At 28.6% G+C, this 25,267-nt stretch overlaps 1 protein-coding gene across 4 annotated transcripts in view; it reads left to right on the forward strand.

Moving 5' to 3' along the window:
- Positions 1-25,267, forward strand: part of LOC135923594 (DNA polymerase kappa-like) — a 72,493-nt gene that overhangs the window by 13,564 nt on the left and 33,662 nt on the right. For all 4 annotated transcript variants that reach the window (XR_010571264.1, XM_065458664.1, XM_065458545.1 and 1 more), the window contains exons 7-10: positions 4,992-5,116; positions 5,370-5,559; positions 18,153-18,319; positions 18,434-18,569. Coding sequence is in view for 3 of the 4 variants with exons in the window: in XM_065458664.1 (XP_065314736.1) it covers positions 4,992-5,116; positions 5,370-5,559; positions 18,153-18,319; positions 18,434-18,569 (618 nt within the window). In the remaining variant the exon portion in view is untranslated. The remainder of the gene's footprint in view (positions 1-4,991; positions 5,117-5,369; positions 5,560-18,152; positions 18,320-18,433; positions 18,570-25,267) is intronic.

The following is a 25,267-nucleotide window of genomic DNA, read 5'->3' on the forward strand; positions in this document are numbered from 1 at the left end:
AATGTTAAATCATCCGACGTAATTACTCGGCAATTCCAAATGATTGAATTCCGGCTCCGAATTGGGATGACATGAATAGATCCCAGCTGGGGCCTAGGTTGCATTGTGTGGCTAACGAAATCAAAGCTTTATCATATTCGGCTATGGTTTCTCCATCCTGTTGTATACGATGGCGAAGTTTATCAATTGCTACTCCTTGGTTACCATTATTGTTGCCTAGAATAACCTTGATATCTTGCATTGATAGCTCCGTCATGGATTTTGGTGCATAGGCCAATTTTATTTTTGTATACAAACAGTAACCAGAAACCAGTTTTCGAGATGAAATCAAAACAGGCTCGATAGGAGGCCACTAACCAATACCTTGAACGGTTTATGCTCATCAACCGTAACCAGACTGATGAAAATCTTTTAGCAGTATTCTTATCTTCTTATGGTCACTGTTTGTATACTAAAATAAAATTGGCCTATGCACCAAAATCTATGACGGAGCTATCAATGCAAGATATCAAGGTTATTCTAGGCAACAATAATGGTAACCAAAAACTAGCAATTGATAAATTTCGCCATCGTATAAAACAAGATGGGGAAACCATTACCGAATATGAAAATGCCTTGATTACGTTAGCCACACAATGCAACCTAGGCCCAGCTGGGATCTATTCATGTCATCCTAGTTCGGAGCCAGAATTCAATCATCTGGAATTGCCGAGTAATTACGTCGGATGATTTAACGTTTAAGGGAAAGTTAAAAATAGCCCAAACTTGGGAGATAGCGGAATCTCTGAGCCAAAACAATTCATGGAACCAAACTCACAATGGCCTTAACCATATAACCGAAAGGTATAACAATACGCAATACCTACAACACCGGAATATGCAACGTAATAATAATACCACTTGTTACAATTGTGGTAACCGTGGACATTACCAAATCGCTTGCCCACTTAGACAAACATATAACAGTTTCCCTGCAACATCCTACCAATCTACTCTCCTGATCCAAGGGCAAACCGTAGCGACTCCAAACGAGCATACTCAAAAATCTACGAGAGGGAACTCGCAAGACCATTGGAAACCTTCCCCTGGATAGCAGGATTTAAGCGGGGAGGAGAATAGAAGTCCAACAAAACACCGTTTTTTTATCCCATTATAACCCCCTTTTTCCCCCTTTGTTTTTTTATATACTTTACCTTTTTTTTATATACCTTCTTCCCCACCCTCCCCGAGTTTTTTATCTTAGTAGGATTAAAATCCGCCCTGACATTTGTTAGATGTTTTTATGTGTCTAAGTAAATGAACTTAGGATAAACACCGCTCTAATTCAGCTGTACGGCATATGCCGTTATTATTATTTTATTTTTTTGGTTATTGATTATGTGCTTAATTAAATTAACTTAGGATTAAAATTCGCCCTGACACCGTTTATTTTGTTAGATGTTTTTGTATGCCTAAGGTAGTGAACTTAGTACTGAACACCACACTAATTCAGCAGTACGGCGTATGCCGTTCTTTCTTTTTTGCGTTGTAAAATGAATTTTTATTTAGGCCTGCAATCTGCCCTGATCCGACGGTGCGGCGGTAGTAGAAGTTAAGCGGGGAGGAGTGTTGTGTTATAACTAGTATTATAATTATTATTATGTTTTGTTCTAGTGATATGTTTTTCTTATATTACCATTTATATTATTTTTTTCTTAGTTCATTTAGAAGTGATGTGTTTTTTTCATATTATCATTTATATTTTTCTTTGTTCATGTATGCCGAGCCTGTTTTGATTTCATATTAAATTAATATTCTATTTTATTATTGTTTGATTGAAAAACGGGTCTATATAAAGACCTCGAAAAATGAATTGTGATGATTAAATATTTGATTTTTTTCTTTTGCTGTTTATAATATTATACTGTTTAATTACCAATTAAAATAAATACCTGTATTTCTCGACTTACCTGTGAATGACAAAAATGATGTCCAAATCCTGTCCCCAACATCGACCATCTCGGACCCCCGAACACGGACAGTATCTATCCCTGCCCGACGGTGGAACCCGTCTGTCCAACACTGTCGATGTTGGGGACCGGATTTGGACATCATTTTTGTCATTCAAGTCGAGAAATTAATGAAACACGTATTTATTTTAATTGGTAACACTGTGTGACAAATTTCGACTTGATTTTTTGGGAGAAAATAAAATAAACATGTTTTAAGACAGTTTTTTATGCATATTCTAAATCCCGCTGTCAGTTTTTTTCTAGCACGTCAGGTTTTTTATTTATTTTTGGTTAAAGTGGCCAAAAAGGTCATTTTTAATACTTTTTGAAGGTTTATAACTTCGGTTCTAATTATCCCTACAACTAAAAAAATATCTTAATTTTTGCAGCAAACCTTCCTTATTATTATTATACATTTTTTTTTATAAAATCCTTACTCAATTTTTAAACAACCTAAATTTTTTAAATTTACCTTTATTTATAAAATCTTTTTTAATATAGCTTACATTTAATATATTTATTTATTATATTTTACCGGATAAACAACCAACGAAATTTCAGGATAACAAATTTTCTTCTTATTATTTTTGTTAAACCCAAATGTACTAATCGAGCAAAAATAACAATCCCACAAATGATTTCTTGCTACGTGCCATATGCAGGTTTTGAATAAGGCAAATATGACCGTTTTCCATTTACCCATGAATTAAAAGAATTATAACATGTTTTACATATGTAATTAGGGGCAAATGGTTTATCCAAATCGCAGAGTGGAATATTGTAATAAATTTCATAAATCCTTTGATTGATTGGAGAAATTGGACATTTTTGTGCGGGCAATATATAGCCCGCACAGATGTAACAAAATTTAGAGACACACTTTAAACAAGGGGACCTCGGCATTAATTTTTTGTAGAATATTATATAAGGAGGGAATTTGAATAATATTTAAAATCCAATTTTAAAAAAAAATTAATGAAAGAAATTAAATGTTTATGAAAAATTAAGCGCGAAAAAAAATAATTCTTCTCCTTTCTTCCTACTCGTTATTTGGCATTATTATTTATTGCCCATACTACGGGTTCAAGGTACTCCATTGGAAAATCATATATTTTGATATAAATTGATTAAAAAAACAAATATTCTTAAATACATCTAAAAAAGATAAATATTAATAAAAAATATGAAAAAATTACCAATTATTGCATTTTAAATGAATTTTGCTTCAAAAATGCTCAATTCAAAAAGAGTACAAACTAAAAAAGTGGGTACAGATATCTGATTTTGGTATAAATTGATCATAAATGCATAAAATATTACTAAATACAACTAAAAAAGATAAATATTACCTTAATTTTGCTTTAAAAATGATTTATGCAGTGAAAATTCAATAAAAGTGTACAAATTAAAAAGTTCCAAAATATTTGTACCGACTTTTTTAATTTATAGATTCTGGTTGAATTTTCATGGCATAGAGTACTTTTGAAACATAATTTGAATTAATATATAATTTTGAGCATATTTGAAGCAAAATTATATAAAATTTATCTTCTAAAGTTAAGAATTTTGATAGTAATTTAAATTGAAAACTTAAGACCCCCAAAACGAAATTCTTTACCATTTTTCCCAAAAACCAATCGATAAAAAATTATAGAAATTAGTAAATTTATAAAGAAATATAAGTTTAACATTATCACCAATTTTCAGGGATTTTTATTCGATACTTTTTAAAATATATCCGTATAAAGACCTAAAATTTACCATTTTTGAGATTTCGAAAAGTTGTCTTTATAATAATATTTTTAAAATTTGACGTATAGGGAAAATTTATAAAACGGATTCGAACTCAGCGTCAAATTCTGCACCAAAACTTATTTTTATTTTCTTCTCCCATTTTTCTTGTCACACAGTAACAGCAAAAGAAAAAAAATCAAATATTTAATCATCACAATTCATTTTTCGTGGTCCTTATATAAACCCCTTTTTCAATCAAACAATAATAAAAAAAGAATATTAATTTAATGTCCTGGTCCATCTCGAAAACCGGCTAGAACCAGTTTTGAAGATGAAATCAAAAAAGGCTCGGTATATATGAACAAAGAAAAATATAAATGATAATATGAGAAAAACACATCACTTCTAAATGAACAAAGAAAACAAAAATATAAATGATAATATGAGAAAAACACATCACTTCTAAATGAACAAAGAAAACAAAAATATAAATGGTAATATAAGAAAATCATATCACTAGAACAAAACATAATAATTATAAACTAGTTAAAACACAAACAATTTGGATCAAATTTAGTAAATATAATATTTTAAAAATATTGATTTTTATTTGCCAACCCTACATAGGGATTAGTAATTGGTTTTCTAAGGGCTTGCAGGCTTACTTTGGCGCTAATTTCGTAGTATTGCCTCTTAAACCAATTCAAGGAGTTTTTCCATGTGCAATTTTGAGAAATGGCATTCAGCCTTGATTCCAAAATTATTTTCATGGATGTAGAGGTAATAAATTTTTTTTAGTTTTTATACTGATCCACAGCTTCATCGGAATAAATAACAAAAATTTGAAATTAAGCACATCTTTCTTTCAAAAATAGAATAAATTTTGAAATAGATAAAATGCACAAATGTTGTGTTTTATATTTGAAATGATTACACATGTTTGATGATCTCGCTTTCACGGCAAGAAATTATAATATATTAAGTGTCGAAACCCATAGCTTGATCACTACAAGCGCCTAGTTCTCTCTAAAGTTCAATATTATTAGATAAGTCCCAATCATTTAAATTAGATTAAGCTTGTTGCGAAGAAATATGAGTGAGGAATTTTTTAAATGAATATTCTACAGAATCGCTGGCAACTATACTAAAAATGAGTGTTCGAAATATCTCCAAATGAGTTACTCCCTAACAGTCATTTATTATTATTTACGCCTATATTTTATATAAATGAACATATTTTTTTAATTACTCATTTATATATTTAAGGCATAGCCCCAACTCCATTGTTGGCCAAAATTTGCACCGATATCAATAAACCTTGTGGACAGTTCATCCTCGAGAGCGATAGAAATCAAATCGAAACATTCATAAAAAATACTCCGATAAATAAGGTAAGCATTCGGGTAAAAGTGATTCTAATGCAGGATACCCTTTTTCTTCATATATTTATTCATTTGGTTGTTATAAATCACAATCTGATTTTCATCAGTTAAACCAGTTTAGAAATTTACCATCACTTATTAGAAATTGACGGAGAACTCGATGTTCAAGTTTTTAAAATTTTTGAAATATATTACACGAGCGGCAAAAATGCAATCTAATAAAATAAATTTGTCGACCTTCCTTTCCCATCTACTATTTTAGATAAACGGCATAGGTAAGGTAACATCGGCACTTTTGAAATCCATAAACGTAAACACCTGCGGTGATATTTGGACTCTGAGAGACAAAATAGGACTCCTCTATTCTGATATTTTTTGCCGCTTCATTCTTTCCGTTTTTATCGGCGGACACAGCGAGGCAGGTAGCGATGACGATTCCGATGATGACTCAGGTAAATTAAATTATAATAATTAATTATATTATATTATTTGGACAAAAAACATAAGATATTAATTTTTTGTTTTTTAAAAAGTAATCAATGCGCCATTTTGATTTTTTTTAAAGCTAAATTTATTGTTCAGAATATTTATTATTCCTCTTTCAAAAATTTAGGGTGATCGAAAAAGATATAATGTCTTTTTAGTGTTATATATTATTACCGGAATTTTTGGCTAGATAAGATGAAGTTTCGATTAAATATTATTTATATAGATGAGCATATTTTTTACAATTGGATCAATTTTAATTATAGTAATAAAAGTAAAATACTTATAGAAATAGCGAAGATATATCTAAGGGCTGGGGATTGCAAATTTATTTTTGGGATTTCCCCCCAAACCATCATTTTCTCGGCCTTCGGCCGGGTCCTGCTTATGTAAAATTAATCTGATAGATATTTTTGAATTTTCCGTGGTTATTCTTTATAACCTTTTTAAAAAGTTAGCTGAACTTGTAAGCGCTAATTCTAGAATCTATGCCAATGTTTTCCTTGTTTTATTAGTGCCCATGATTGCTTTAACTATTATAGTAATAAGTAGTGAAGAGATTATTGAGGGTTGACTTACTTTTAATTATCTTAGTTGTTACTTTATTAACTCTTTACAAAAGGGTCATTCCACATCAAGTGAGCAAAAAAATGAGATTTTCGGCCGACCCCTTTCGATTTTTTTAAAATTAGGTAAGCAAAGAAAGGTCAATGTAACTAAGAAATAGCCAAAATTTTAGCCTCCTAACATTTATATTTTTAAAGATATTAGGGTTCAAAGTGGCAAAAATGACGTATTTTTACCATTATCTGCCTTCATTCAATTAAGCATATGGTGAATTCCATATCAAATCAACCAAGGTTTCAACCCGACCCCTTTCAATTTTTTTTAAATTTTGCATACTGGTAGTATATACTATAACTAAGAAAAAAATGAAATTTTACCTCCCAAAAAGGCTTACCCGCTAAGATATGGGCGTTTAAAGCGCGGAAAAATGGTACATTTTTGACAAAAAGTGCCTCATTTATTTTCAAATATCTCGAGAAATAATTAAGTTAGAAAAATAATTTAAATTTTATTATGTAGCTTAATAATAGTTCTTTAATATGACATAAAAATAAATATGATATAATATGATGAATGTCCAAAACCGGAAATGGCCATAGAAAAAAAGGTATTTTTTTTTTCAAAATTTTTTTTCTGTAGATAGATATAACACTGCTTTATATTTGTGCCAAATCCTAGCCTGGGATGAAAAAGGGTCTAGGAATTATGACTCTTTATATGGCTTAAATTGATCAAAAATATCTTCATTTAATGAATACTTATGAAATAAAGTTTATTTAAAAATTATGTCTAAATGATATGCCCTTACTTTTTTTTATTTATTACCATAAAACAATCTATCATAATTAAAATTCAACAAATATCATCATATTTAATTGATAAATTCACATTCATATTGTAGTTTTCGTAACCCCTAATGTGTAAGCTCTATAACTTTTACTTCATCTTTAAATCATAATCAATTTTCATTTATATTAAAGAAAAATGAATTCTCCGAATCGAAAATAGTATTCTTAAACGGAAAAAATAATAAAATTATTATATTATTGGGAAAAAGAAACTAAAAAAATAATAAAATCATAATATATTATTGGGAAAAAGTGCAAGACCATGCACAGGGATTTCATTGGACAAATAATCAGTCCACTATTCACTCTTTTATCTTTTATTATAGTCAGGACAACACTATAAAACATATAAGTTTAGTGGTGATATCAGATTGCTTAAAGCACAATGCCTGTGCCTTTTATTTATTTTAAACTAAAATGATCTTATTTTTAAAAGAAAGATTTGATACATTGACCAAAATTTATTATCTTTCTGATGGGGCCGTAACCCAATATAAAAATAAAAAAAATTTCATAAATCTCTAAAATCATGAATGTGATTTTGGTATAAAGGCCGAGTGGCATTTTTTTGCTACAGCTCATGGAAAAAGTCCGTGCGACAGTTTAGGAAGTATTAAAAAACGGCTAGCAGGTCGAGCTAGTTTGCAACGGCCATATCAAAACCATATTTTGACACCTATGGATTTATTCGACTTTGCAACAAATAATATACATGGAGTAAATTACATTTTTGTAAGCAATAATGAATACAATAATATGGAAAATCATCTAGAAAGCAGATTTTTGAGAACAAAAAGAATTCCGGGAACACAAAAATACCATGCTTATATTCCCCTTGACGAAAATAAAATTAAAGTCAAAATTTATTCCAATTCTTTAGATAATTTAATATATGATATATTGTAAACATAATTATGAATTATTATATTGTATGTAATTATGCAATTCTTTAGATAATTTAATATATGATATATTGTAAACATAATTATGAATTATTATATTATATGTAATTATGCATTTCAGAAAAATAAAGTTATAAATTGGTTTAGAATTATTTTGTTAAGTAATTTTTCAGTCACAATATGTTAACAATTAAAAATAAAAAAAAGTTAGGGCCTATCATTTAGACATAATTTTTAAAAAAACATTATTTCATAAGTATTCATTAAATGAAGATATTTTTGATCAATTTAAGCATAAAGAGTCATAACTTTTAGACCCTTTTTCATCCCAGGCTAGGATTTGGTACAAATATAAAGAAGTGTTATATCTATCTACAGAAAAAAAAATTTGAAAAAAAAATACCTTTTTTTTCTATGGCCATTTCCGGTATTATACATCCGGTTTTGGACATTCATCAAATTTATATCATATTTATTTTTATGTCATATTAAAGAACTATTATTAAGCTACATAATAAAATTTAAATTATTTTTCTAACTTAATTATTTCTCGAGATATTTGAAAATAAATGAGGCACATTTTGTCAAAAATGTACTATTTTTCTGCGCTTTAAACGCCCACATCTTAGCGAGTAAACCTTGTTGGGAGGTAAAATTTCATTTTTTTCTTAGTTATAGTATATACTACCATTATGCAAAATTTAAGAAAAATTGAAGGGGGTCAGGTTGAGAATCGACTTTTTTTGGTTGATTTGATATGGAATTCACCATATCTTAAAAACTACATAATTGTAAATAACGAATTTAATATCAAAATTACGTACAAAGATTCTACTTTTAGATAAAAAAATTTTTTTATTTTTTTTACCAATTTCCGGTATTTTATTTAATATATAAGGACTAAAAACGATTTTTTGGAAATAATACGACCTTCAATTTTTTTAAAAAATTTAGTAGACATTATTAAACTCTTCCTTTATATTTATATAAAAAAATTGGTTTGGGACGCAGCCATTTTCATTCTCAAAATCGATAAAATGCTTAGAAATGTGTATAAATATTTTCCCGAAAGGGGGCGTCTTTGTATAAAATTATATATTAATCAGTTTTTAATTGTTTTTCTTGGACTATTTGATAAAATTTAAAGGATTATTCATCTTGTAAGTGAAAATAACAATAAGTGAAATTGTATATCGATAAAAGAAATTCAATTTATTACTTTATTTATAATTTATTATAAAAATTTTGCCCATATAGCATATATTTAATGAATATTAATAAAATATATTTAACCAAGTTTATAGTTCTTGAATATATGAATCAGAATCTTGTGCATTTCATAGACGCCAAAAAATAATATCAAAATTTTCTCTACTCAATTTTTTAAAATAATTTGATATTTTTAAAATATTGCAAATATTAATTTATTATTATTATGAAATTATATACAAAATAAAAGTATTATCATAAATAACCCAAAACAATATAAATATTGGATCGGATTTTCTAAAATCGGCATAGCCTACTAAATTAGAAACACAATAAATAAGTGTTTCAATCAATAAAATAAATAAAAATTTTAAATTGATTAATCATTCAATAATACATGCTCACTATATTAATTCATTTTTTAATTAATTTATTGGTATTTTGATTTCTATCAACACCTAACCCCAAGCCTGGAAAAACTATAGACTAATATACAGTTAAAATTGTACAAGAATTTTATTGTATGGACGAAATAAGCAGAATCATGCCAGGCAAGAAAGATTGCATTTCGATTTTGTCTAAAGACGGAAAAAAGAATACCATACATAAGAGATCAATTTTAGATTATTTGAAAGAAATTCATATATTTTTTAAAGAAATGAGGTCTGATGTTAAGGTTTTTCGAAATTTGCAAGCATTCGCCCAAAAATTGTAACTCGTTGGAGGTAGTGGTACACATGTATGTGATTGCAGCTACCACCAAAATTTTAAATTAATGATCATTGGATCAAATTTAACCAATGATATGTTGCCATTTAAAACATACAAACATATTTTACACTTAATAATTTGTAATTCGCCTCAACCAGCCAGTTTATATGGGCAAATGTGATAATTGTCCAGGGTTAACACATTTACGAGATTAAATAGAAATATTGTTTCATTCTAAGGACATCGAATTTATAACATACAAACAATGGCTATCCGTAGATAGAACCACTCTTGAAACAATAACCAAACCAGTAGGTGAATTTATCAATGCCTTTTTTGAAAAAATGGAATCTTTATCCATTTTTTTATTACAACGCAACAATCGTTGTATCAATACAATCTAAAATTGAACTTAGATGAAGACCAATATTTAATTTTATGTGATTTTTAAGAAAACTATAGCTTTATACTTCAGGATGAAGTACAAAATTATCATTGGAATAGGGCTCAATCCACTGCTCACCCTTTTGTTATATATTATAAAGATAATTTTGCCAATAATTGTTGCCTAAATTATGTAATGATATCCGAATCTTTGCAACACAATCCAATAGCAGTACATAATTTCAAAAAAACATTGTTAAATTTTTTAATTAATAAAATTTGTAGGCTAAATAAAAATTTTTATTTTTCCGATGATAAAAATCGTAAAAATTTTATTAATATTTGCCATTATGAGATGGATTTCGAGGTACAGGCGAAATGGCATTTTTCTGCTATAGCACACGGGAAAAGTGTTTGTGGGCACTGTTATAAGATTAGCCGCTAGAGCTAGTTTACAAGGCCTTACTCAAAGTAAATAACCACATATGAATTGTACAAGTTAAATAAAGAAAATATTAATGTCATATATTTTGAATAAATGACCAAAATAAATTATGATTACGAAGATCTATTACTCAGGAAAGATTTTCAAAAACTAGATCTATACCTGGAACACACAAAATACACACCTTAATTCCAACAGATCTACATCAATTTAAAAGTAAAATGTATTCCAATTCAATAGAAAGTACTATAGAATAGTTATCATATAATGATGAAAGTATAATTATTGAAGAAATATCAGGATACCTAACGTATCCTTATGATTCTAATTGGTGGTTAGCTTTGTTTTAGTGAAAAATTAAAAGCAGGAAGAAATATATATAAAGTTTTTAACCCATCCGGACCTTCTAATTCTTTACATTTCCAAGTATAGACGACACTCTTTACTTGCCCAAATGTCATATCTTAACATTAGTTTCACTGTTAACTGCTACTGGCCGTAGTTATACATTGTTGTCACAAGAAAGTAAATGCGCTACTGAAAAATTAGAATCTTTTAAAAGTGAGTTGTCTATTAGATTTTTAAATTTAAATTATATCAATTTTTTTAATATTTAGGGCGCCATATATGAAATGCACAAGATTCTGATTCATATATTCAAGAACTCGAAACTTAATTGAACATATTTTATTAATATTCATTAAATATATTATTTTATGGGCAAAAAATTTTATAATAAATTATAAATAGTAATAATTTTTTTTTTTTGAGAGATAAAACTTTATTATTTATTCATAATCATTAAATTACAGAGGATTAAAAAAATATATATTAAAATGGATATATTAAAGATTAAATATAAAAAAAATAAATATATAATATGTATATAATCTATGAAGACATTAAAAAGGACTATAAAAAAAATATATATTTAAAAAAAAGGGGGGTATATATCATCCAAGAGAAGAGTGAATACTTAAAAAATTAGACCGGCAAATTTCCAGGGAAATCTGCTGGCGAAGGTAAAATCCTTCATTGGGGTCCCCTGAGATCTATCATTTTTTTTCCTATGATTTTAATGAAATTGAGAGCCTCGTTTCCAAACATGCCTAGGGTATTGGTAAAGATAGGAATGAACATAGTGTTAGCGAGGCCAGCGTATTTTTTTAAAAAATTTCTGCCTTTTCGATAGCAGAAAATGAGAGGTTAGACTTGGCTGCAAAATCAACGCAAGTGTAATCCCATGTTAGCGGAAGACCATTAGACCAGGGTATGAGAGAAATACCATCTGGGCATATGGCGTATTCGTTTGAAAGACCCACTGGTTCGAGGGTAGATGGGATATTAACTTTTTTGAGGGCGGCTAGTAAAATGTTATTAATAGATTTATGACGAGGTTGTCGTCCACGGGCGAACTTGCAGTGCAAGGGATGGTAAGCCTTCGATTCAATGGGCTGACCACAGTCGATGCAGATGGAGGGAACTACGACATTACAGTCGAGGTGGCGGGCTATAGATATACGTAGCTGTTCGCCAGTCACGAGGAGGCCAAGATTGGCGCTGGGGATGGCTTCCAACCATTGGTAGCCAGAGTTTGCATTTACCAAATTATTGGGATTGATATTCAACGGAACGGGCGATCAGAGGAGCATCCCAGTCTTTTTATTGAATTTCTTTTATCGATAGACAATTGCTATAATTGAATGAAAGCCCCATTTATTGTTATTTTCACTTACAAGATGAATCCTTTAAATTATATCAAATAGTCCAAGAAAAACCATTAAAAACCGATTAATATATAATTTTATACAAAGACGCCCCCTTTCGGGACAATATTTATACACTTTTTTAACCTTTTTATCGATTTTGAGAATGAAGATGGCCGCGTCCCAGATTAATTTTTTTTTATAAATATAAAGGAAGAGTTTAATAATGTCTACTAAATTTTTTAAAAAAATTGAAGGTCGTATTATTTCCAAAAAATTGTTTTTAGTCATTATATATTAAATAAAATGACCGGAAATTGGAAAAAAATTTTTTTTATCTTAAAGTAGAATCTTTGTACGTAATTTTGATATTAAATTTGTTATTTACAATTATGTAGTTTTTAAGATATGCTTAATTGAATGAAGGCAGATAATGGTAAAAATACGTCTTTTTTGCCACTTTGAATCCTAATATCTCCAAAAATATAAATGATACGAGGCTAAAATTTTGGCTATTTCTTAACTACACTAACCTTTCTTTGCTTACCAAATTTTAAAAAAATCGAATTGGGTCTGCCGAATCGTGGTTGATTTGTCATGTAATGACCCAAAATCTTTATAATTTTTTCCTTATAGTGCTTTCAAATTAAGGCGTTTTACTTTTTTTAGTAATATAATACAATATGGTAAGCCCTTTTTATTATTAACGCAAAATAGTCAGGGTTTTATAGGATTTTAGTTTCTTGCATATTGACTTATAAATAACTATATATTTGGTATAATATAGGATTTAAACCATACCAGCTAGTATTTAAAGTTGCAATAACTCTTGGCCCAGTACTCGTCCCAGTCTAGGATTTTGTACAAATAATAGGGAGTAGTCTCGTTGATTTTCACTATATAAAATGTTATGTCATATTAAAGGACTATTTTAGAGCTGTTTTAGCTTAATTATTTTTGAGATATTTATAATTTAATGAAGTGTATTTTAAAATTTTGGCATTTTTATAGATGGGCATATATAAAAAAGTAAGTTGATTTGAAAAGTAAAATTTCCCATTTTTATTAGTGTATATGCTACCAACATTCAAATTTTTAAAAAAATCGAAGAGGGTCGGGTTGAGAATCGAGTTTTTTTTGGTTGTTTTAATATGGAATACAACCAGAGTTGGGCAGTACCGTGAATACTTGTTTCTAAGATACAAGATCCTTTTGTATCTTGTACTCAGTATCTTATTGACATTTTTAATAAGATATTAGTATCTGTATCTAAGATCCTTTATTTTAAAAAGAATCTTGTATCTTTTTTATTTTCTTTAAAAAGATACAGATACAGATTCTTTTTAATATTCATGTTTAAAACATTTACATATCACAAATGTAACTTTATTTTCTTTGTTAAATCTTGTATTATTTTCTTTATTTTTTCCCGCTATATAAATAAAATATATTGTATTGATAACCAAAATTAGTTGGAAATTTTACAGGTCATAAAGATAGATAGATTAAAAATAACAACACCAAAACTAAATAAGAGAAGGATATATTTTATATGTAATATTTTTTAATTTGTAGAATGTTTAACAATCATAGTAGTGAAGATGAAATTATGGAGATTCAAATCCGAATCTTAAAATTCTAGATGGAAAATTTTTCTAAAGTAATTCATGTGAAAAAGAACAAGGTACAAGCTGAATGTCAAAATTGCACAAGTAAAATAGTTATTAAAGGTTCAACAAACTCCTCGACAAACTTTGTTAAACATATTAAAATATATTATACATTTTTATTTTATAATTATTAACATAATAATACCTATACTTAGACCTGTGCGCCGGCCGGCTTTTTTGGGTATGCCGAAAACGCCGCCGTTTATGAAAATTGCGCCAGCGCGCCGCCGATTTTCATATTGCGGCGTACGGCCGGCGCAGAATTTTTTTTCATATTTTATACCTTTTTATTCTAATAAGTGGTCAACATCACTTTTGTAATTTTATTAATGCCAATCAGGATTTTAATGAATTTTTATTCTACATGTTTTTATTATATAATAGGAATTAATAAATTAAAATAGTTATTAAATAGTAATATATTTAAATTATATTTCACGCACTCATTAAATTTTCTGTATTTATTTTATGAATATATAGCTCCACCATAATCTTCTACAATTTTAAAATTATGATTATATTGATGTTATTATAAAATTCACTCCACCATATCCTTCTACAATTTTAAAATTATAATTATATTGATGTCATCATAAAATTCACTCTACCATATCCTTCTACAATTTTAAAATTATAATTATATTGATGTCATTATAAAATTGAATCATTCAAAGTTACCATAATTTTACATATTTTAAAAATGGATGCATCAACATTTAATAATTCTGTAAATAATTTTAGTATTATAACAGTAAATAATAAAAATAAAAATTTTTTTGTTTGGAAATTTTTTGGTTTCTTACATTTAAAAAGAGATAATAAAATAATTTCTATAAATTAGGACAAATTTTATTGTAATTCTTGCTTGGAAAAGGCTATTGTAGACGATGAGGATTCAAATAAGTCATTTTCACAGTATATTTTTTTTAAATATTATACCCTCATATTAAGCCAAAATCTTTAATAAATTAAAATATATGTTTTGTAAAATATAATCTAGCTATAGAATTCAAAAAATCAATATTAGCACAGGAAATTTGTTAAAACACTTGACTTCTGATCATAATATTAAAGAAGATATTTCATCAAAATCACAAGATTAAAAAAAATATTTTATGTCCAAACCAAAATTCCAGACAAATTCTAAAACTTCTAAAAAATGGCTTTTAGCAAGAAACTATGTGTTATTATGTTGTGCTGACTTATTACCTTTTCAATCAATTGATAATATAGGAATGAATGTTGTTTTTTTTCTATTGAAATAGCATTGGCTGATGAGGACTAGGTTTACAATAGTTGAATTTCATAGCCATGCTAATAATATGATTTACACATAGACATGAATGATTTAAATAATATTAAATTTGTTCTAATAACTAATTTATTGTTTGATATAAATTAAAGATATAATAATTTTCTGTTATAAATTTCAAAATACTTAATTTTAGAAATATCAAGTTATCAACTATGATTCTGATTTGCTAGACAGGACAACACTAAGCCGTACTGCTCTTAATGATGTTTACCTATCAATGAAAGGATATGTACAAGAACAAATTAACTCAGGGCCAAAATTTTTCTCAATTACATTGGATATGTGGACAGATCAATATAGAAGAAGAAACTAAATTACATTTACACTTCATTTAATAAATGATTTGAAATGATTTACTTTACCTTAGCAACTCAATATATAACCCAAAAACACACAGGTGAGACTATTCTAACTGAGATTGAGAAAATAGAAGAGGAATTTAATTTAAAAAAAGAAAAAAATACAAATGGTTACAGATGCTGGGCCTAATGTTAGAAAGGGTGTTCGATTAGTTAAATATGAACACCACTTATGTTTGGGTCATGGTTTACACAATCTTGTTACAGTAGATGGTATAAAAAAGGTACTTTTTGTTGAAAATCTCATAAGAATTAGAGAAATTATTACTGCTCTCCCATTTATATCGGGTCAAATTTTATAATATTGGCCGATAACCGATATTTTAAAATGAATGAAATCGACCTGATCCGACAAAAAATATCGGCACATCACTAATTTATTTTATATATAATTATTTTAGCAAGTTCTTATTAGAGGAAATATCTAAGCTACAATTGATATTTACATTAGATAATTTTAAAAGGCTCTTAATAAAATAATTATAATAAGGTAGAATTTATCTTTATTAGTTACTTTTATTTATTTTTGATATAAGTAAAATTACATTAGAGTATTTATTTACAAAATTTAATCAATTTAAAATGCATTAAATAAAATTGTTATGTATTTAATAATTATAATATAATGTTGTACATTATTTTCATATTTTTTATATATAATTAATGATTTTGCAAGAATTATATAAAAAAAATTTGAAAAGAGATTTAAATGATATTTAAATATACGATATTACAAACGCAAGAATTAATAAGTCATATTAGAAAATAAACTAATTTAAAAAATACATAAATATCACAAACAAATAATGATAAATACTTATTAAAGATAATGAATAAAACTAATATATTTTTTTTAGAGATGCCATTTAACCATATACTCCGAATATATGCTATATTTAAAACAACACAGAAAATAACCTGCAAATTCTAATAAATCATTTGATTTAATTTTTTTTTCTTATTTGCAAATTTTCAACTCCCATTAAATATACTACTCTCCCTTTCCTGTTTAAGCTATTAATGGGCAAAAACTAATATTAAATTCCCTGGTTATTATAATTAATTCATTAATAAATATTTTATTAATTATTGCAAATATTCATTCTTATATGTGTATGCTATATTCTTCACAAATAAATAATAAAAACTGTATTTTATAAACTATTCTTATTTAATTGGTAATGATAATTTAAAAGTATCTTGTAGATACTCTAGTTAAAGATACAAGTATCTTTTATCTTGTATCTTTTTGATATTTTTAAAAAGATACTAGTATCTATATCTAAGAATCTTTTTTTATAAAGAATCTGTATCTAGATTCTTTTTCTGGAGGACCTGCCTAACTCTGAATACAACATATATAATGTTGTATTAGATAAAGTGAACAATTTCGTTGAATAAAATTTAATGAATATAATATTTTTGATTGACTTAAAAAATTGAATAATTTTTTTTAGATCACTTCATACTTTGAATTTTAACATTAGAATCCTAACTACGCTTTATGTACACCTTACATAATTATGACATGATAAAATGTAACTATATCTAGATTCATTTTTAGGCGATGTATCGATACCTAGATAAATTTTTATCTAGATACATTTGAAAAGTATCTTTTTATCAATAATTAGTTCGTGTTTGTACATTTTAGTGCTTCAACCCGTTTGATAGAAATTTTAAAGAAAAACGCATTATTTGCAAAATAAAAAAAAATTATTCTAATAGTATGCATTTTAGTTTAAGGTTTCAATCCTTTGGTACACAGTACAAATAAAAACACATTTAGCAAAATAAGAAATTTCTAATATTTGTATCAAGATTCAAGATGGAACGAAAATTTTATGAGTACTAGAGAAATTAAAATTATAAAAAAATTAAGTAAACAGAATATTTATAAAAATAACCATCATTATAAAAAAATCAACTTTTTATCATATTCAATGTCTGGCTTTATGTATAACTTTTATAATTTGTAGACGTAGCATAAAAGTAGCCAACTTGACTTGCATCTTTAAAATGTGATACCAAAATAAGGATTAATTAAGATGAAATTGTAAACGATTACAATAAATTATTTTATTTTTTGCCCTCAAGCGCTAAGGTTGAACGATTGTTAGTAAAATAATTCTATGCTAAATGTTCTTTCACATTTGGAAATATAAGTCATATGAGCGTCCCATGTAAAAAATCTATTTGAAAAATAATATGATTATAATATTGTTTATTCATAGATTATTAGGATTTTCTCACATATTTTTTAAAATAGAAGAAATTTTTGGGAATATTTTAAAATAGAAAGTTCAATTTTAAAGAAATGGAAGTTTTTGGATATCAATATAAAATTGTCATAAAATTTTACCTTATCATATTTTTTTGATGAGGCCCCTAGGTTATTCAAATATTACTAATAATATTTTATATAAATAATTCCACTAAACAGAGTGCCGCCGTCGTAAGAGTATAGGAGTCGAACGCACAGTAGCCCGCTGCGATGCCCGCCATGATTCTGCTCTAATCTATGAAATCTGTGCCGAGTTATGCCGGACTTTGGCACACGATTTGCGGTCCCGTCAACTAACCGGTTCCCTACTTACCGTTAAAATTAAGGTTAATTATGTAAACCATCATTATTTAATTGCAAACGCGAAAACGATATTTTTACAATAGTAAATTATCGTAAACTAATTTTTATTGTTGTTATGAACCTGCAAAAATTAAAAGTCATCCAATTTTCGCGTAATGACGCGCGTCAAACGCCTTCCACGAGCAACTAACGATGAGGTTCTTATGTTGAATTATGCTTGGGATTTGATCAGGCCTGAATTGGAAGCGGCTAAAAAGGCGGCAGCGATTGAAAGTTTATTTTATTTTTTAAAGGACTTGAAGGTAATGTTTTAGATTAAATTTCTGCAAGGCCGCCCCCGGGCCGGTGGTAGCATCATCATTTAAATATAGGCCCATGATCCGAGAAAATATAAATGCTATATTTCCTTCTTATTCTTCCTTTTTTGCCTGAATAAATATTAACAATTATAAAATGAATTTTAAAAATAAGTAAGTTTTTAAAAAGATCAAGAGGTGGGAATTTATATTATACTTTGTAATATAGAATAAAATAATCATCAATAAATTATTGAATATTTAAATTTAAAATATAACAATAAAATAGAGAAAAAAATTAATATTTTGAGTTTGAAATTTTTTACATACATGCTTATAAAAAAACCAGGCAGTGGAGGCCACAGACTGGGCTAGATCTAATATTATAGACTTGAAAATCTCACGTTTTTTAATAACTTATAAAACCCCTTATCTATTCGTACAGAATTGTATTCATTGCCTGAGTGTTCATCTACTGTCCATCTTCATTTTGTACAGCTAGTAACGAGTTGTTATGAACGATAAAAGCTGATTAGATACAATATCGCATTAGGTTATCTCCATCCCATGCCCAGCATCGTTTGGCCGTGATTAGATATAGGGTTCTCTTGTTCCTTGACCTTCATATCTTCTTGTTGGGCCTCTTTGTCTTTCGTCGGTATTGTTCATCATTTCTCTATATAACATTGTAGCTTCTTCTCAGGACAAATTTAACCAATTCAGGATATATCTGAACTACTTATCTCTAATTTCTATACTTATTATTTTTTTGCCCAACGATGCCATCTAAAAATATTGCAATCTTTAATTTTCTTTATATAATAAAATATCGATCAAAAATATGTATACTCTTTTAAAAATAAAAATTTTATAAATATGCACGAGTTGCTAACGGCCATATCGGATTCGATACAATATCGCATTAGGTGATCTCCGCCCAGCCTCATTTTGACCCTGATTGGATACAGGGTTCTATTGTTCCTTGGCCTTCATATCTTTTTATTGGGCCTCTTTGTCTTTCGTAGTAATTGTTCTTAGTGTTGCTAAACAGCGCGTTTTAAATTAAGAGGTTAGATAAAATAATATGCAAGCCTCAGGATCCAGATTTCGTTAATAGATATCTAAACCTCACTGCCATCTATGAGCAAAATAACCAGGTTTGTGTAATATTTTTTGGCTAAAATATTGTGTAAACCGTTTTTAAAAATCGATCCGTTTAACAACACTAATTGTTTATTATTTTTCATATAACCTTGTGGCTTCTCGGGCTAAATTTAACTAATTTCGGGATACCTCTGAACCATCTGGTTCCATGTCAATTCAGCGAAACTTTTATCGCTAAACACTTTTTCACGAAACTTTTATCGCGAATCCACATAAGCGAATACTTTTCCGCGAAGACAATATAGCGAAACAAATATCGCGAATTTTTTATAGCGAAACTCTTATCACGAAACCTTTAAAGCGAATACATTAGAGTAAATTTTATCGCGAAAATTTTATAGCGAGGTCAATATCGCGAAACATAAATCGCGAAGACATTATAGCGAAAACTATTTCGCGAAATATAACGCGGCCTATTATTATTTTTTATTTTTATTAAAACAATTTATTTTATTAATATTTAATGTTAAAATTTTATTTAACATATTATATGATATATATTTTTTATTTATATTATGAAATGAAGAAATGAAATGAAAAATAAAATGGATTGCTTCTATTTGATGTTTTTTTAATAAAATAAATGATATGCTACTATTGTAAATTATTTTTGTTACAATTTATTAGTGATTTTCACGACCAAAATTTTAAACAAAAAGTATTTTTTAAGTTCAAAAATATTTTTGAACATATTTTGATAAAAATTTTAAATCTTTTTTGAGGAATTCTTTTGTGAGATTTATTATAAATAAACAATCTTTTAGGTAAAATCTTTTATAGTTTTTTTATCATTTTTGTAAAATTATCTATTTTTTATGTATATTAAAAAAGGTGGGTTTTCTAAATAATATTTTTTTAAAAATATTTTTATTTAACTTATTTTTGTTATTTCATATGATCTTTTTAAGAAAAATAATTTAATCTGACAATTTTTATATTCGTTATTGAAGATGTTCCTTGGAAAAATGACAATTATCATAATCGGTGTTTTTAAACATATTAGATTTTTTTACGGTAAAATATATGTATTTTAAACATGTTAAATAAAAATTTCAATTAAGATGCACCATATAAAAGTGACAATTATCATAATCGTTATTTTTAAGGTTTTTTAGATTTATTGACGTAAATCTGCTTAAATAAGTATTGTTAACATGTATTAATAAAACTTCAGTGAAAATGTACCCTAGATAAGTGACAATTGTCATAATCCTTATTTTTAAAGTTTTTTTGAATTTTTTGATGCAAATGGGTAAAAATATAGAATGTAAATTTGTTAAATTAAGATTTCATGAAGATGTACCACAGAAAAGTGACAATTGTAATAATCTTTATTTTTAAACTTTTTTTGACGTAAATGAGCCATTGATAACATGTTTAAATAAAACTTAAGTGAAGATGTACCCAAGATAAGTGGCAATTGTAATAATCTTTATTTTTAAACTTTTTTTGACGTAAATGAGCCATTGATAACATGTTTAAATAAAATATTAATGAAGATGTACCATAGATAAGTGACAATTGTCATAATCGTTGTTTTTAAAGTTTTTTGATACAAATGGGTAAAAATATAGATTGTAAAAATGTCAAATTAAAATTTCATGAAGATGTACCCTAGATAAGTGACAATAGTCATAATCGTTATTTTTAAAAGTTTTAAAAATTTTTTGAAGCAAATGGGCTAAAATATAAATTGCTAACATGTTAAAACAATATTTCAGTGAAGATGTACCACAGATAAGTGACAATAGTCATAATCGTTATTTTTAAAGTTTTTGAATTGTTTGACGCAGTTGGACAAAAATATAAATTGTTAACATGTTAAAATAAAATTTCAGTCAAAAAAAAAACAAATCGATATTTTCATGCTCATAATCGTTGTTCCTTTTTTCCTGCTTAAAATTTGATAAAAATATGCAAAGTGATTTTTAAAGATAGTTGTAACTTATGTTAAATTCTAAACTTTTAAGATATGGTTTCACAATTTTATTCCTTAGATTTATAAATTTTAATTCTACATTATAAAAATGTAATAACCCTGCATTCACAGTTAACAAATATTTTTGTATACTCGTGGCAAAATAATGCTAAGTCTGAATTCAGGGTAGGATTTTTATAAAAAAACTTAAAAACCATATGAATATTATTTCGTAATATGATACGATACAATCAACATCCTATAAATTTAACGTTAAGATTTTATTTTATATACTATGGTTAAAATGGATTACAATCTATATTTTAACCCATATAAATCAAAAAACTTTAAAAATAACGATTATAACAATTGTCACTTTTCAATGGTATATCTTTATGTTTAATTAACATGTTTACAATCTATATTTTTATCCATTTGCAACAAAAAAATTCAAAAATTAACAACGATTATGACAATCTATGGTACATCTTCACTGAAATTTTATTTTAACATGTTAGCAATTTATATTTTTGCCTTTTTGCATCTAAAAAATTCAAATAATTTTAAAAATAACGATTATGACAATTGTCACTTTTCAATGGTAGATCTTCATTAAATTTTAATTTAGCATGTTTACAATCTATATTTTTACCCATTTGAGTCAAAAAACTTTAAAAATAACGATTATGAATTGTCACTTATCAAGGGTACATTTCACTGAAATTTTATTTAAACATGTTAGCAATATATATTTTAGCTCATTGTTATGGCTGGCAAGGAGTAAAGCAAGATATTACAAAAAGATTTAAAATTTTATTAAATAAATATATTTTTAAAATATTTAACTACAATATAACTGAAAAACTATATTAAATTTATCCTTTATTATATAAAAAAAAACTATTAAATAATTAAATGAAAGTAGAGTACACGGAAGTGCTGCCCAAATTTTTGGTTATATAAATCTATTAGACGAAAATCGAAAATTTACTGAAAAAGTAGAGTACACGGAAGTGCTGCCCAAATTTTTGTCTATATAAATCTATTAGAAGAAATTCCAAAAAAGTTTATTAGAAAGCAAGTTACACGAAAGTGCTGCCGATTTTTTTTTTCAAAAGACGTCAATACACGTAAGAGATTAAAGATTAGCGGAAGGTATTGATTTTTTTTTGAAATTGATAAATGTATATGTGTATTATTGGAGTTTTTACCTTATTGATTTTATCTTATTGTCTGACATTACAAGTAGTTAAGATATTTTTGGTGAAATTAATTATTAATTTTTTGTGAATATTTTATAAAATTTAGTGTTGTTAGAGAAATAAATTAGGAAAAATTTAAATACTTAAATATTTTAATGAAGGGTTTTAAAATTACAAAATATGTGGAGTTGCAATATAATGTATTGGGAGCGGTGGTAGTGTTGATGATATGGTTGTGTAGTTTATATTTTGGAAGGAGAATGCGAAGAGAAAGGAGTATTAGGATTCGTGGGCAATCGTTGTTGGTAGAGGGGCATAATGGAGAGGATGATAGGTTGGGGAGAGTGACGTGGTTACCGGTTCAAGAAATAATGAAGGGTTGGGTCAATAATGAAGAAATTGACCGGTTAAAGAACGAGAGGATAGATGACAGACATTTGGATATATACCGTGGACGTCAAGATATGCCAAGGCCGTTCAACAGTGGGGGACAGAGAGGTCGGAATGGTAGATGTTATAAATGTGGGGAGATGGGTCATATTGCGGTGAATTGTAGAGATGTCAAATGTTTTACGTGTGGGGAGATGGGACATATTTCGACATATTGTCCGGGCAGAGCAGAGAGAATACGTTGCACGGGTTGTGGAAGATTTGGACATGTGTTAAAGGATTGCCGAGTGGGAAAGGTGGAAACAAGGGCAGGTTTTCCACAGAGAGGAGAGTCGTCGGGGGTCGTGAATATGAGGAGTATGACGGAGATAGCTGGAAAAGGAGGAAAGGATATTGGAGAGGAGATGACGTGTTTCAAGTGCCGAGAAAGGGGACATTGGGCCAGAGATTGTAATAAAGATTGACTATATGATGGGAAGGAGAGTAAAATAATGACCGTGGCGTTAGGAGGAGGCAAGAAAGAGTTGAGAGTTAAAATGTTGCAGCAGGAGGTTCAAAGGGAGTTAATGTATCTGCCGAGTCCAAGGGTATGGTTCGATATCAACGGGAAGATGGTATCTATGTTATTTGATACCGGAGCAGCTATTTCGGTGATGGGATATGAGGATTTTAGAAGACTTTGGCCGGGTAGTAATATAATTAGAGACGTTATGCAAGTGAGGCAGTTTGATGGATCAGAGATGGAGATGATGGGAAGAGTGCATATTGGGGAGGTAGGAAGAGAAGGATGTAAAATGTTGGACTTATGGATAATTAACCGAGACGTTGAGCCGGTGATGGGATGGGATTGGATTACAAATGTAGGGCCGAGGTATGGATTCTGGGGAGTATTTGCCCGATGGGGAGTATTTGTGGCGATCGAAGAAGATATTCGGGAAGACTTGATAAATATGGTCCGAGTGAATGAAGAGAAGAGAATGTCGAGAGAAAATTTGGAATGGATGGAGGGCCGAGATAATATTGAAGTAGACGATGGAAGATCCATGTTTTGGGGGGAAAGTGAAGAGAATGCGAGAGAATATATGTTGGGGAGAGGTCCGATTTATGTAGATGGAGAAATAGGAAATGTCCAAGACAGTAGATATGGAGTATTGAGGCCGCTGGTTAGTGAGAAGAAGGGAGAGAATTTTGTAGAACAAGGAGTTGCGAAAAATTTGTGGGGGTGTGGAGAGGGAATAAAGGATGTCCAAAAGGAGGTGGAGAAGTTAGTGGAGAGGTATGGAGAAATATTTGAGGAAGAGTTGGGTTGTTTGAAGGGTTATGAGGTGGAGATTCGGATGAAGGAGGGAAGTGTGCCGAAGTATTGTGCTGTACGTCGTGTACCTTTTGAATGGAGGCGAGAGGTAGAGCAAGAGTTGGATAGATGGGTAAAGGAAGATATTGTATGTCCGGTCGAATATAGCGAGTGGGCGACACCTTTAGTACCGGTGAAAAAGGCTAATGGGAAGTTGAGATTATGTGCAGATTTCCGAGTAACATTGAATCCGTGGGTAGTGGAAGTAAAATATCCGTTACCGAGGATAGAGGAGATATTGGCGAATTTGAAGGGGAGTTTATATTTTTCGAAGGTGGATTTTTCTAATGCGTATTTGCAGTTGAAGGTAAGGAAGGAGATGCAGAAGTTGCTGACCATAACTACGCCCAAGGGACTATTTGCGTTTAAGAGATTGCCGTTTGGGTTGAGTGTTTCGGCACCCATATTTCAGAGGACAATGGCGGCCGTTTTTCAGGGTTTGGAGGGAGTATTTTATTATATGGACGATGTCTTGATAACAGGTATTACGCAGGAGGAGCATAATAGGAGGCTAGAGGAGGTATTTTGGAGAATCAAAGAGAAGGGATTGCGTGCTAGTAGAGAGAAAAGCGTGTTTGGAGTAATGGAGGTTGTTTATTTGGGTCATCGGATTAATGGAGTAGAGGTTAGACCGTTGGATAAGAATA

This window comes from Gordionus sp. m RMFG-2023, chromosome 1, assembly GCF_954871325.1.
Source record: "Gordionus sp. m RMFG-2023 chromosome 1, tfGorSpeb1-WG-v2, whole genome shotgun sequence".
Classification (NCBI taxonomy): domain Eukaryota; kingdom Metazoa; phylum Nematomorpha; class Gordioida; order Chordodea; family Parachordodidae; genus Gordionus; species Gordionus sp. m RMFG-2023.